The sequence below is a fragment of the Brachyistius frenatus genome, unplaced genomic scaffold, assembly GCF_029030835.1.
Source record: "Brachyistius frenatus isolate BFR_SWC_R1_liver_20210118 unplaced genomic scaffold, ASM2903083v1 Contig_3, whole genome shotgun sequence".
Lineage (NCBI taxonomy): Eukaryota > Metazoa > Chordata > Actinopteri > Embiotocidae > Brachyistius > Brachyistius frenatus.
Window position 1 is genome coordinate 7985632 of NW_027210602.1, and position 15332 is coordinate 8000963.

General features: G+C 41.0%; 1 protein-coding gene across 7 annotated transcripts in view; it reads left to right on the forward strand.

Moving 5' to 3' along the window:
• Nucleotides 1-15332, forward strand: part of vav2 (vav 2 guanine nucleotide exchange factor) — a 211894-nt gene that overhangs the window by 168694 nt on the left and 27868 nt on the right. For all 7 annotated transcript variants that reach the window (XM_069705143.1, XM_069705160.1, XM_069705187.1 and 4 more), the window contains exons 5-9: nt 1595-1700; nt 2615-2629; nt 4283-4381; nt 6247-6315; nt 9302-9402. In XM_069705143.1, the coding sequence (XP_069561244.1) occupies nt 1595-1700; nt 2615-2629; nt 4283-4381; nt 6247-6315; nt 9302-9402 (390 nt within the window). The remainder of the gene's footprint in view (nt 1-1594; nt 1701-2614; nt 2630-4282; nt 4382-6246; nt 6316-9301; nt 9403-15332) is intronic.

A 15332-nucleotide genomic window follows, 5' to 3' on the forward strand; every position in this document is an offset into this window, starting at 1 on the left:
GAGCTGGCACGCGTTAAGCATCCCGTTCAAGGACATTTTAAGCCGGGCGGATGCTTGCTAGGCTTGAACCTCGGATGATACATTTGCATGCCGGTGTTGCCGCAGCGCGCTTCTACCGATGTGGCCCGCTTATCGACGGGCCACAGAAAGCTGCAGCTTCACAGAAAGTGAAGCTGCAGCTCTGGGTGTGACAAACAGCTCATAGAGGCAATTAAGATACTTGCTGCAATTTGTGCGGGGAATCGTGTTCCTTCTGGAAGTAATAGCTCAATCAAAGCTGAGCACGCAAAAACATATTTAGATTCAGAGGATTTCTCTAACGTTAACCATGCATCTGCTTAGAAATCAGGAAAATAGAAACACTGCTCATACCTCCAGAACTTCCCTCATTAGCACTCCTTTTGTTGGGGGGGGGGGGGTTATCATATTGCTTCTGCCTCATAGCAGCTTTTAACAGCTTCACCAAATAGTGACTTTTCCCTCTAAAGTTCTCACATGGTTCAAGAAGACATAGTGACCCAATGAACGAAACGGAATGAGCCAGAGAGGCCTGATTGATGACTGAAAACGCATTTACAAAAACAATAACAGATAAAAAACTGAAAAAAAAAATGTATGGAACAGAACTTTGTTTTTACTTATTTTCTCTCCCAGTAATCATCCGACGACCTCTCATCAGATTTATTTGCTGTCCCTGGATATGAAACTGTCAATAAATTAGTTCAAACTGGTTCCATCTGAAGCAGCTACAACATCGCATAAAATCGCAGGATTAAAACTAGTACTTTTACTGTAATACTTTCACAACATTTAGCTGCTCATACTTAAATACTTTTACTTGTAGCAGCAGTCATCTTTTAATTCAGTATTTTGTTTTTACATTGCTCTACTGGTACTTTTATTTCAGTAAAGGATCTGATTTCTTCCTCCACAACCTGCAAAAAAAACAATTACCAAATTTAAACCCTTGTCCTCCATTATTTAGCAGTCAGCCCTCCGTTTATTATTTTGGGTATTTAATGATTTATCTCCCTTTTTGTGAGTTAAAATTCCCTTTTTTTAATTTTTTTTATTTTGTATTAACTACACTTGCCAAATGGTTTTCCTGCTGGTGTATCTTCACTGCCTCAATAAGTTTCCTCAAACAGTAGCTGTTTTTCCTGAACAAGGTAGGATGCAGTGCGAGCACCCAGAGCACGAGGATCTTTCCCCGAAGACGCTCCTCTCCACAGTAACTGACTGTGCTTGGCAGGCTGTTTGCCTAATTAAAGGTCAGTCAGCTAGCTGGGTGCCAAAGCAACATAAACACATTAAAGGGAAATGCCACTTAATAACGCAACTCAGGGGAGGTTTGTGAGTGTCGGGTACTGTGTCCTCTCGCCCCTGATCACCAACGTCCCTCCTCAGCCGGGGCTTGTGAAAGATGATGAGCTCGCCCTGGGTTCGACTGTTCGGTGCCTTTCATCTCTCAAAGAAGCTTAAAGTGTTCATTTGTTGTGGAGACTGAAAGGATTGCTCCTTTGATTTCATGGTTGTGGTTGGATGCAGCTGTCCATCTAACATATGTGTGTTCGTATGTGTGTTTTCTCCCCAGTGAGCATGACTTGGGCGAGGATGACATCTACGACTGTGTGCCGTGTGAGGACGATGGCGATGACATCTATGAGGACATCATTAAGGTGGAAGTACGACAACCCATGGTGAGATCTTTGTGTCAAGGCCTTTGTCTTTTTATCATCAGGGCTGTTTTTTTGGGTTTTTTTTTTTATGAATTATTGATGATAGAATTGTTTAAGATGTTTGTCATATCAGAGGTCTGAGGCCTGAATGAAGGTCTGTGGTTGCATCTTTAATACACGGTGTGACGGACGTTTTTTTTTTTGCATGATTTCATTTAAAGCAAACTAGTGAAAATTGATTATTTCATTATAGGAATACAGTGAACTAAGGCTTTGTTCAGATGTTTTTTCTCAAATCAGATCTTTAGGACTGACTGTCTGCACTGTTATTTGCAAGTGAACAGATCAGATTTGGTGTGTCCAGACTAATCCAGACATTACCAACCTATCTGCATGGGTTGCTGCGGTAACGACGTACACGCAGCTATGCTGGTGCTTTCCACCACGGAAGCTGCCAACAAGGAATCGGCAGCAGATCGTTTATTTCGGCTTCTGTTCGCGGACTGTTGTTATCGTTGTCCTCCACTCTGTCTCTATGAAAATTACGTTGTCACAGTGTGTCGTGTTCCAAGTGACGAAAGAAATCCAATTTGAGCCAGCAGAGCATCCGGACTGAGACGCACCTGCACAAATCTGATCGGAATCACATTTCAAACCACCTCCAAATGTGGTTTGGATCCAGATTGCAAAAATCACATTTCATGTGGTTTTCTGCTGTTCTGACTAAAATAAATCTGATTTGGTCTGGCAGTCTGAACACTGCCTAACAATGGAAATATATACAATCATTATTAACTAACTTTATATTATCTCTCTGATCTACATTGCCGTACACTATCTGCATAACATCATCTCTCTAAACCCACTCACAGTAGCTGCCTCTTTCATAATCTGTGATAAATTTGACGTCTTGCTTTGCCTTCCTCATGCTGCAGATCAGATACATGCAGGTGAGTGCCGCTGTGCTTCTGACTCACACCAGCCCTGTCAGCTAGCTCCCTCCCCAGCCACTTCATTTTTATTTTAAACTATAGCATCCAGAGAGAGCGACCTGCCAGTTAGGTTAGTGACCCTTGCACGGTGGCGGAGGAGACCCCATCTGGATCACAGTCTGACTCAGGGCTTGTGATTTCAGCTCTGTGACTGCGGCATCGCCTGACGTCAGCAAGCCACCACCAGCTGCCACATTAAAGACAAAAAAAACATTGTACTGCTGGTTTTGAGCCCTGCTCCCCTGATTGGGTGATTACATGCTGGATTAAAGCCTGGACCGGACCTGCATTTCTGCATTTGTTAGCGCCAGTATTTTTGTTTTATCAGCACCGGTTATCAGCAGCCAAATCTGCTCCAGGTGGCTTTGTTAGTTATTGCTCAGTCGAAGCTGCTCATATTTATGCCACAGCGAAAAGAATATGTCAAGAAATAAAGCCTCTGCGTGTGTGCATTTCAAAGAAGCATGTAGAGACATACACGTTCGCTCCATCAGATCTCAGGACAAATGCCCTGTGTAGGAGTATGCATCTTTTCCCCATCTTCTCCTGCCCCCTCACAACATGCCCGCCTGCATGAATCTGACTTAACAACCTTGAATTTATCTGCATATACATATGCCTTGTTAAACCAGCTAGCCCACACATAGAATAACACACAAGCTCATGACTCACATTCTTCCTTTTTTCTCTTCAAAGTCACTATCATTCCACACCCCACTCAATTCCAGGCATGCTTTTTTTTTTGCTAGAATCACACACATTTAAAAAAAAAAAAATGTTTAGAGTCTAACCCGAAGGATTGCGCTGTGCCGTGATCTCTATAACTGCACATCATTTGTATGTTGTTCCAAATCCAAAAAGCACATAACATGAGTATGCAGTCTTAGATGACTTTCCATTCATTTCCTAACAATATGGAAATCAATGAGCAAATCCAATTTACCCGGGGCTTTTGTCTTGAAGCCTTGATAATAATGAGTTCATTATTCTGGTATAGCTGAGTCGTAGATCCTGTTTTAAGTCATGTAATTGATGACAGTCAACATCAAGTCAGCATTTTGTCAGCCTTAGTTTACGGTGGCATAGTAAAGTGGTTTAGGCGTAAATTGAATGGAAGTGATTGGAAGACTGCACTGTGTTATCTCACACTGATCATGCAACCTGATGGATTTGACGGATTAGACAGCTCAAGCAATTTCCACTAGTGCTAATAGATTTCCATCCTGTTTGGAATGAATAGAAAACAATGGATTCTTTGATTTCAGTAAAACATATTGAAATTTCTAAAACATGGAAATGTAATGTAAAGTCTACTAAATGTAATATGCATTGACTAAAATATGCATCATGGTCCTTTAAAATACCAACCAGTTGTATGGTATTGCAATGTACCCTATATTTGGACACTGAATGTTGTTTTTATTTTTTATATAAATTCTTTTAAGATAAATATTATTTATTTGAAAAATTATCAAAAACACATCAGGAGTTGTATTTTCTTTTTGTTTGTTTGCTACAAATGGCACCTATAAAATGGTGAAAAATTGCCTATAGTACATTATCATGGAGTCTAATTGTCCTGACTCATTATATTACTTATTATCACTGTAGAAAATGGGCATGACTGAAGATGACAAGAGGAACTGCTGCTTAGTGGAGATCCAGGAGACTGAAGCTAAGTACTACAAGACATTAGAAGACATTGAGAAGGTGAGTTTACGAACACATGGGCTGTATGTGGACCTGTGTTTTGAACATGTTATGTTTCCTTTTGTCACGTCTTCTTTGTTGGTGCCACAGGCCTGTGGCCTGGGTCACAGCATGGAAATCTCAGGTACCGTCAGATTCACCGAGGAAGTACAAATGTCACAGGAGCAGATCGATATGGTTATTACTGACTCAGGTCACACGGGAGTCACTGATCCCCGGAGCTTTAAGTACAAATCACAAGTGCAAGGACATATGCGTCTTGGAAAAGTTGCCAGAAATAACCAGTTTTCTATGTTAACTGTTTTCTAAAAGTCATAAACAGCTCTACTTATTACTGGCATAGTGTTCACAGTCAATTCATCCTCCCACTTCTCTGTATTTCTGTAGCACACCTGCTGGAATCTGATCGTATATCTGATTAGGAAGAAGTTAAGAAAATCGCATAATATTCCGTAAGAAGACAATCGTCTTGTCATGTTTTTGGCATTTTCACCGGGAAGTCCGGCATAAGATTCATAAGATATAAGATTTATATTGTTTATATGTTGTTGTTTTTTCAAGTTCATGGCTTTTGATTTCTTCATTGGACCAAATTACAATGAATTACTCCTCTCTACATGTGCTGCTGTGGCTCATTTTTACTTCTACTCCAGTTATTTTTATTCCTCTACTTTTTAATGGGTGACGATAGCCTGCCCCAGCTTCCTGTAATTGGTTTAAACATCCGAACCATCCAAAAACTGTTGTCACACTGCAAACAAACCAAATCACCCAGGCTATAACAACCTCTTTTGGTCCGACCGAATCTTCGTCCTTTAGTACAGATCGTGGTCCGAGGCATCTTTCACACGTGCTACTTTGGTTAAGACCAAACTGAAAAGTCTGAAAGTCTGTATCAAACATAATAAGGTGTAGAAGCACCCAAAGACTTTCAGCAGGTTGTTCATGTTGTTCTACTGATGTGGATGTGAGACTCAGGAGAGGAACAGGTCCAACTTTCCTCATGCATCCATATTTTTTTGAGGGGTATATCACAGACTTTACTGTATTTGCGACTGTACTGTATTGCTGAACAAAGTCATATGTTTACAGTGGTGGTCTCTTAACACTGCTCCCTACAAATGCATAAAAAGTTGAGCAGCTTCTGTTTAAACAGCAAGTTCCGTGTGATTAAAGAATCGTAAACTCACATGCACAAAAACATACACACACACACACACACACAGAGTGTAATAATGAAGCATTGTTGAGATCAGTGCTGCTAACACATCATATTCCGTGTTGACAGATTTCATTTGCAACTTGATGGAGCGCCACAAATCATCTGCTCCGCTAATTTCATTAAACTAAATGTGTATCCTGTGTTTCCTACAGCAGACCAACGCAAGTCTAAATGAGAATAAATAACCTTCTTATGATCAGAGGGCTCGTAAAGTTTAATTGAGTTGGGGTTAATAAAGTCTGTCATCTTAGTGTTGCTTCGTAGTTGATCTATTTGTTATCATTATGATGATGAAATGTGACAACCATAAAACAGCATTGGAGAAATAAAGGGGCAAGTTTTTCCTCTCAAAGATCAAGTGAAATACACACAGCAGCTGTATGTACAGTATTTTTTTGGCACACTCAGAAATGAAATGACTTTATACATGTAGGCTGTTATTGATCTTCTTTGTTGCTGAAGTTACCTTTTAGTTGTGCTATCCTACAAACACATTCCTGCAGCTATACTAAAAGCTTGGCCAGAGCTTTACATAGTTTTATGAACATATTTTTGACATGGAAAATTACAGTAAAGGATATTCATTATTAAACAGAAATAATTTAAAAAAAAAATATTGATTTGTTTCTGGTTTCTCTTCAAGAATTACATGATCCCATTGAAGCACGTGTTGAGTCCACAGGACATGGAGGCTATCTTCGTCAACCTTGAGGTGAGTAACAGCTAAAGCAAAGGAAATGATGTCTGTACAGCATGCTTGGATGTGTCACACACCAGGTGAATAATTCAATATGTGTACGAATGGCTGATTGAATGACAGGATGTGTTGTGTACACGTACTGTACATTAGTGTTGTAAAGGTATGCAAAATTCATGGTTCGATATGTACTGAAATTTCAGTGTCATGTCTCAGTGTTTTCATCTCAGCAGCAGAAAGAACATAAAGATTCAAATTATTTTAATTCCTGTTGGTAACAAGTGTCTAATGGGCACCATATCTTGATGTAAAACTTACATACTGTATCAGTATGTTCCCCACCACCGGCCTTCTGTCTAATCCATTATTGCTTAATAAATTGAAGCTTGCATGTGAGGCAATTCCATGCAGTTTTAAAAGGGGAGAGTGCAACCAAGATTGTACCTTAATGGTTGCACCCCCCTCCCCTCCCCCCTTTAAACTGCATGGAATTGTAGGAATATCATTTTCTTTTTCTTAAAAGGGATTTTATAAAATTGCTTTAGTTCTGGACACAGTACCGAATTCAAGGTATATGTACTGGCTCTGGGTTAAAAACATGTTTTAACAATACCAAACTTTGCCAGCACATATTATTGTCTTTGCTTTTTTAAAGAATAAGGCTAACAATATTTTTAAATTATTTTATTACTGTGAACAAATCTAATGTAATGACCAAAACAGACAACAAATTGAATCATCTTTACCACTAATTTAAAACACACAAAAAAAATATTATTTAGTGGCATGTCTCTTTATTACGATCATGCAGTTGTTTTCATTTTCTTATCAGTCCCACACACCGTAAATACCCATTATGTAATTTAATGTGTCAGGAAATATCCTCCATCAAATGCACTTTCTAATCCCATATCAATAATGTGCTAAAACTACTGTGCCCAGCTTTCTACCTTTTTACTAATGAAACTGTATAGTTATCAACCCTTTTTAAAGATTTACAGGTTATGGCTGAGAGCCACAGGCAGCATGTGGAGAGTGGAAAGCATTGAGAGACGGACTAATGCATTGCTAGAATAATGGCAGCCTTATTTTTTTACTCACAGGGTTTAATGGTCGACAATGTATCCTCAACAAGCTCTCAGGTTTTCAATTACACACCTGAAAAATATATACTTGACTGAATTATTTGAGTTGTACAGCTTGCTGAGGTTTCATAGTGAAGGGAACATTGTGTACTGAATGAATGCATGTACAGTGCATCCGGAAAGTATTCACAGTGCTTCACTTTTTCCACATTTTGTTATGTTACAGCCTTATTCCAAAATGGATTAAATTCATGTTTTTCCTCAAAATTCTACACAAAATACCCCATAATGATGATGTGAAAAAAGTTTTTTGTTTTTTTTAATTTTTGCAAATCTATTAAAAATGAATAATGAAAAAAATCTCACATACATAAGTATTCACAGCCTTTGCCATGACACTCAAAATTGAGCTCAGGTGCATCCTGTTTCCACTGATCATCCTTGAGATGTTTCTACAACTTGATTGGAGTCCATCTGTGGTAAATTCAGTTGATTGGACATGATTTGGAAAGACACACACCATCTATATAAGATCCCACAGTTGACAGTGCATATCAGAGCACAAACCAAGCAATGAAGTCCAAGGAATTGTCTGTAGACCTCCGAGACAGGATTGTATCGAGGCACAGATCTGGGGAAGGGTACAGAAAAATGTTTGCAGCATTGAAGATCCCAATGAGCACAGTGGCCTCCATCATCTGTAAATGGAAGAAGTTTGGAACCACCAGGACTCTTCCTAGAGTCGGCCGCCCGGCCAAACTGAGCGATTGGGGGAGAAGGGCCTTAGTCAGGGAGGTGACCAAGAACCAGATGGTCACTCTGACAGAGCTCCAGCGTTGCTCTGTGAAGAGAGGAGAACCTTCCAGAAGGACAACCATCTCTGCAGCACTCCACCAAGCAGCCTGTATGGTAGAGTGGCCAGACGGAAGCCACTCTTCAGTAAAAGGCACATGACAGCCCACCTGGAGTTTACCAAAAGGCACCTGAAGGACTGTCAGACCACGAGAAACAAAATTCTCTGGTCTGATGAAACAAAGATTGAACTCTTTGGCCTGAATGCCAAGCGTCATGTTTGGAGGAAACCAGGCACCGCTCATCACCTGGCCAATACCATCTCTACAGTAAAGCATGGTGGTGGCAGCATCATGCTGTGGGGATGTTTTTAAGTGGCAGGAACTGGGAGACTAGTCAGGATGGAGGGAAAGATGAATGCAGCAATATACAGAGACATCCTTGATGAAAACCTGCTCCAGAGCGCTCTGGACCTCAGACTGGGGTGAAGGTTCATCTTCCAACAGGACAACGACCTGAAGCACACAGCCAAGACAACAAAGGAGTGGCTTCGGGACAACTCTGTGAATGTCTTTGAGAGGCCCAGCCAGAGCCCAGGCTTGAACCCGATTGAACATCTCTGGAGAGATCTGAAAATGGCTGTGCACCGACGCTCCCCATCCAACCTGATGGCGCTTGAGAGGTCCTGCAAAGAAAAATGGGAGAAACTGCCCAATAATAGGTGTGCCAAGCTTGTAGCATCATACTCAAAAAGACTTGAGGCTGTAATTGTTCCCAAAGGTGCTTCAACAAAGTATTGAGCAAAGGCTTTGAATACGTACTGTATATACGGGTTATATTTTCATTCTTTATTTTTAATAGATTTGCAAACATTTTAAACACATTTTATTGGGTGTAGAATTTTGAGGAAAAAAATGAATTGAATTGAAATGAATAAGGCTGTAACATAACAAAATGTAGAAAAAGTGAAGCGCTGTGAATATTTTCTGGATGCACTGTATCACTACACCCATTGTACTGTTTGTCCTGGAGCACATCTAGCTGAAGTTGGTATCGAATGATCTATTTGACTGTGTATGAAGGAAGGAATACAGGTTCTCATTTTTATTGTGATGTTCTCTCAGGATGTGATCAAAGTTCACTTTGCACTCGTGCGAGCTATCGACCTGAACATGGGCAATGGAGGAGGTGGCCTGGGGAAGATCTTTCTCGAGTTCAAGGAAAGGTTAGTGTCCTGGAATTATTATGTGATGCATGTTTGTTCCTTTGTCTGTATATAAAAGCGGACGCAGCTTCCAGGTCTAAAAATAGTAGCAACTATAGAAGTGTCTTAAACCGCAAGGTGTTGGCTCCAAAAAGGCTTTGGCTCCATAGATTCCCATTCAACTTCGTCATCCTTTTTTTTTTTTTTTTTCCCACAAGTTAATGTGTTGTTGTTCGCTCAAGACGCTCCGTTTTTACTAGTTTTCTGGTGGTCCATCTGAAAATAATCCCATCATGAATTAGATGTTAGGCTTTAAAAAAGTGAGATTTACATTGGTAGTAGCAAGATGGTGACGGCCAAAATCCAAACTCAAGTCTTCATAAGATCAGTTCACAAACCAATGAGTGATGTCACTGTTGGGTGCCGCTCGGTTTATATGCATGTTGTTGTTTTGTGTGTGTGTGTTCTGAGTGCTGAAATCCACTTGCAGTTTAGCGGTAGTGGCATTTTTCTGCCCTTTTTAAATACAGGAAGCTGCATTAAGTTGAGTATCCACAGATCCGTTGAAGCATTGAAGGGATTAGTGTTCAAAGAATAAATGTATTAAAATGAAACGTGTTAGTGGAAAAGCTGAGAAAGCATGGAAGCAATTGTTCTCCATTCAACCGAAACCATCAGACTATATACACTCAAAATTGCATTAACTTGTCACTGTATTCTTTTACATTAGTATCTTCACTTTCCTTACCACAGCCCTTTTACAGTATATTCTGCGTCTGTTGTATGGTTTTTTTCTAAGCCTGATTGTCTAAAAACTTGGAGTTCATTCAGTTTCTAAAATGCAGTGTATTTTGTCTGCAATTATAATTATAAGTTTTACTTTCTTAAAACAACTGACAAAAAAATTACAGTATGAATACTATACTTTGGCTCTGAAAATGAACCTCCCTATGGCAGTCGCATACCTTAACTGTTCTGTTTCAAGAACTTCTTAAAACAGTTAAAACATCCTTAATGCACAATCTAATTGTTTCAGTTGGTTTAAGAAAACAATAATTTGGGTCTGCTATTGAAGCTCTCACAGAAATTGCTTGACAAGAAGGTAATTTCAGTAGTGTGAAGATTAGAAAACACAGTGAGTGTTATTGACACACAAGGCTTTCTCTCAGATGATCTCTCCCAGCTGCTGAGCAACGTGTGGATAATTTGCATCCCTGAGGGGAGCACTGATTTGCCTTCCTGCTGTGCTCAGTGCAACTGCTTCGTGGGTAATGGTAATGACGGTGATGATAGGTTCTGGCCTCGGTCATGATTCCATACACCACTACGGATATGCCTCTCTCCTAGAATAATGCAGCCACTACAGCAAGAGTGAGTCACACAGTGCTTGTGCAGATGTATGTATCTGTTCTTGCCTACGTAAGTACGTATTCTATTCCTCCTCCCAGTGATCTTGATCGCACTTTTTTTTCCCCCTCCCCCTGACATTTCCAAGCAAACTGTATTTCTCCGGGTGACTTCAGTTTGCATGGGTAATAAGCACATAGCAGGCCTCTTCCTTAAGCCTAGAGGGCTGTGTAACATAAAGTTGGTGTAACACAGCGTCTCTGTTTTTACTAATAGACAGAGGCAGGCACATAGTCTCAACCTTGATCTCACATGCACACACTCCTGCTACGTCTCCTTCTTCGTTAAACTTTGACTCCGACTCTCTGATCTGAGTGAGCAGTGGTTGGGAATCTTCATTTGCACGCAATCATGGAAGAGGTCCAGAGAGCCAATGTCCCCGCAAAAACGGACTGGGAGGTCATCACATGACGAGTTAGAGGATACACATGGGGAGGCAGGAAAAGGGAAAATACTGAGAGAGCGTTTCATTGCAAACATCAGTTTCAACAGTTACATTAGTAATATTGATTATCTGGTAGATTTGGGTTTCTTATTGTTTTATTTCTGAGGTTTGTGATTTTTTTTTGTCTTTCTTTGACTGTGCCTGAGCATAATTTGTGTTTGACAAATTATTTTTGTAGTACTAATGTTAGTCTGATGTTAAAACTATCAGCAGCAAGGTCATTACAGCTCCACAATAAGCCCAAAGACAACAGAACATTCTGGTTGGTGATGGTTGAACATCTCATTCCAAAACCACTGGCATTAATATGGTGCAATAACAGTCTCCACTGTTCTGGGAAGACTGTCCACAAGATTTTGGAACATGCCTGCAAGGATTTGTCCCACTCAAGCATTTGTGAGGTTGGCCATTCATTTTAGATATATAGACCTGGCTCACAGTCGGCATTCCGGTTAATCCCAAAAGTGTTGGACGGGGTTAGGGTCAGGGCTCTGAGCAAGGCCGGTCAAGTTCTTTCTCACCAAACTGTGAAAACATTTCTTTATGGCCTCCGCTTTCTGGTAGGTCTTGTCGTGTTACTTGCCGTGTCATTGATTCGTATGTCAATACATTTTTGCACATTTACATTAGTACCGTCAATTTATTTCAGAGCAAATACAGGCATCGACCAATTAAATGATACATTTCATGTATTGTCACATCCTTAGTTTTTGCTGTGGAGAATATTCCTTCTGATGCTGCACTTGAATCTCACATGCAGAGAGATTTGCAGACCACCAACACTTTCATGGAGCACACAGGTGCTCTGTACAATACATCACCCTTAAAGCATCTCTGTCTAACCTCACAAGAAAAAGAAGCACATTTAGGACAATATTGAAGTTTTCCTCTTCCAGTGGTACATCTTCAATTCAACTTCAACTTATTTAATATTAATCCACTATATGACATACAGACACACAGATGATCAAAAAACAATTCATCACAGTCCTACTGTGTGCAAAATAAATAGACAAAACAAGAAAGCATAAATATGCAACAGCAAAAAAAAACCCCAATAAAACAGACAATGTAGTGCAGATATGGGTCCACAGTGCAAAAGTTCTGACTTTATGGGGCGAGGGGGAGAGAGGGGGAGAGAGTTCAGCATCCTGACAGCCTCATGGCCGAAGCTGTTCCTCAGTCTGGAGGAGCTGCACGGAGGCTGTGGTACCTCCTCCCAGAAGCCATGAGGCTGAAGAGACTCTGTGAGGGATGGGTTGAGTCTCCCAAGATGCTGACTGCTCTGCGGGTAAAGCGGGAGTTGTAGATGTCCAGGGGGGAGGGAGTGCAGAACCAACGATCCTACCAGCTGCCTTCACTATGCTCTGCAGGGTCTTTCGGTTGGAGGCAATGGAGCTCAATAATGTCCTTTATTTTGAACATGTTGAGGGAGAGATTGTTATCCCTGCACCACATGGTCGGTTCACCGTAGTTTGCCTCATCGTTGTTGTCGATGAGACCCACCCCAGTCATCATCCGCAAACTTTACAATGTGATTGGTGCTGTAGAGTGGTGCACAGCCATGAGTCAGCAGGATGAAGGGGGGGGGGGCTTAGCACACATCATTGGGGAGCTCCCGTGCTCAGTGTGATGGTTCCTGATGTAGTGTTGCCAACCCGTACTGCTTGTGGTCTCTTAGTGAGAAAGTCCAGTGACCTACTGCAAAGAGAAGAGCTCAGGCCCAGCCGGTCCAGTTTCCATATTAACTGCTGAGGGATGATGGTGTTGAATGCTTAAATTAAAGTCTGTGGACAACATTCTCACGTAGGAGTCACTAGTGTTCAGGTGGGTGAGGGCTGAGTGGAGGGCAGAGGAGACTGCATCCTCGGTGGACCGGTTGGCACGATATCTTAAATCTTAATATCTTGATACCTTAACTGTGCTGATTTTAAAATGATATTTTTCTCATCTTGAACTCATTGTTTTTTCTGAAGAATGAGATGGCGCAAATCTATGAGCTCTTTTTTTTTTTTTTTTTTTTTTTAAACTGTCACAAATTTGTGTTCACTGGTGATATGAATAGATTTGATGCAAAATATTCACCGGTGAGTATTTCCCATGTTCGTATCATTTATTCCTTGCACCCTCGATGTAGAAAGACTTTCATAGTCTTCCTGGTTGTTGGATGACAACCTGTTCTCACCCCGGGGTGTAAAATACTGTCATTTTGTCGTGCAGGCATCTCAGATAAGGATTAGGGAAAAGATCATGTATTGGGTTATTTTACATTAGTTGTGATACGTATGTTATGTTTAAATGTGCTACATAAGTAACTTAAAAGAAATCCACATTGATTTTTGATTTCTCATGGACTTGAACACTGGTCTATTGGTGAAAGTCCTGTGTTTGTTCCATAAACCTCTCTTCAACCTAACCCTTATGTGGACTTTCATACTGTGTTTACTTTATCTGAAAAGCTTTGACAAACTATTCAACCGAATGAGAACGGGCTGATAATAGATTTTAAACGTCCGATTTCTGACAAAAACATGTAACATTTACCTTCTATTCATGAACGAATATGCTGATGACACTTCGCTTATTGTTACCGTTTACCTTCAGCGACATTCTTGTGACGCAGGGTTATTTTAGGAAAACGATTCATTAGATTTGCAGATTCTGTGCATCACCGCCTTCACTGTCTGCAGGTGATTGACATGTATACCTTCCTCATTATGAGCCACTGCGGTGCCTTGTCGCTCTGTGGCGATAAACAACATCGACGAGGGGATTTGGACTCACACAGCAACGCTCTCTTTAGGCATCTTGACAATTTTCCAGAGGACCTGGCTTGGCATAATTAATTTTGTTATCTATGCTTGTAAGTCCCTGTGACCTTTACAACAATGTGCTTGTATCGTTTTTTTCTCACGTTGAAGCAAAGGATGAAAAGCTTTTTTTTCGTATGTGTCATTGAACTGAATGCCATGGTGAAAATGTCACGGGTTTATCTTCTCGATTTTTAAACAGCCACAACCAGGCTGAATGGAAAAGTGCACTCAGAGGAGGCGCTGTAAACTAAATGGGCATCTAAGTGCCCTCTTGTTGATATACTCATTTATGACATTCCCCAACTCATTTCCGGAGTAATCTGGCTCCCAGATATCCGTGCAGTGCCTAATCACGGCCGCACTATGAGCCTCTTTAGTGGGGTCTTTGCTCTGTGTTCTCCTCCATTTGCTGTGTGCTGGATATGTTGAGTGGAGGTGAGGGGGTCCCAATGCCATGTGTCAGAGAATATTAGCTGGCTCCACAGTCTGTCACTTCTGGTTTGCTGGGAGATTTCCTCTGTCGCCTGACTCGGCTCACAGGACTCCATGAGGGTGGTGGTGGTGTGTGTGTGTGTGTGTGTGTGTGTGTGTGTGTGTGTGTGTGTGTGTGTGTGTGGGAAGGGGGTGGGGGTGGGGGGTGGAGGCCCTGGGCACAGTTACTCAAAATTGCGTTTTCTGTGAAATAGCATGCATAACAGCATCCTCATTATGGAGGAGGCCACCACAGCAGGGCAATATCACCGGCACTGGAAAGAAAAGTGATGAAGTTTTTACTGCACCAGCAAACTCTCCGACCCAAAGGAAAACTGTCTCAGACATATCTGCTGTTAAGAGATTGCTGATTTGCTCCTCTCTTTCCTTTTCTGCTCATTTGCAAACTAATTTTCCCACTTGGACTTCTATAGTTTTTCTAATGGCTCCGGTGAAAACTTGCCAGTTGGCCATACTAGGAGTAAAAGATGTCCACTTTTACTTTTGATTTAACTGTTCAAACTTAAACACATACATTTTTCAGTGACTGACAGTTTCTTCTTTGTTAACTCCCTGAACATATAATCTCTTATGGTGGCTTCGCCCACCTACTACCCACAGCTTCAGTCTTCCCTGTGATTATATTCTGGAAAACTTGTTAGCATGAAGGTTAGATTGGCCTCTCTGAAGGGCAGACCAAGGGTGGCTAAGTGCGATTACGTCAAAGTCAAGTGTTTTTTGTAGAGCTAGATATGAAGTGATACAAACAGTTGTAGCAACAGAAGCAAATATTGAGGAATTAAAGTCAGAGCAAG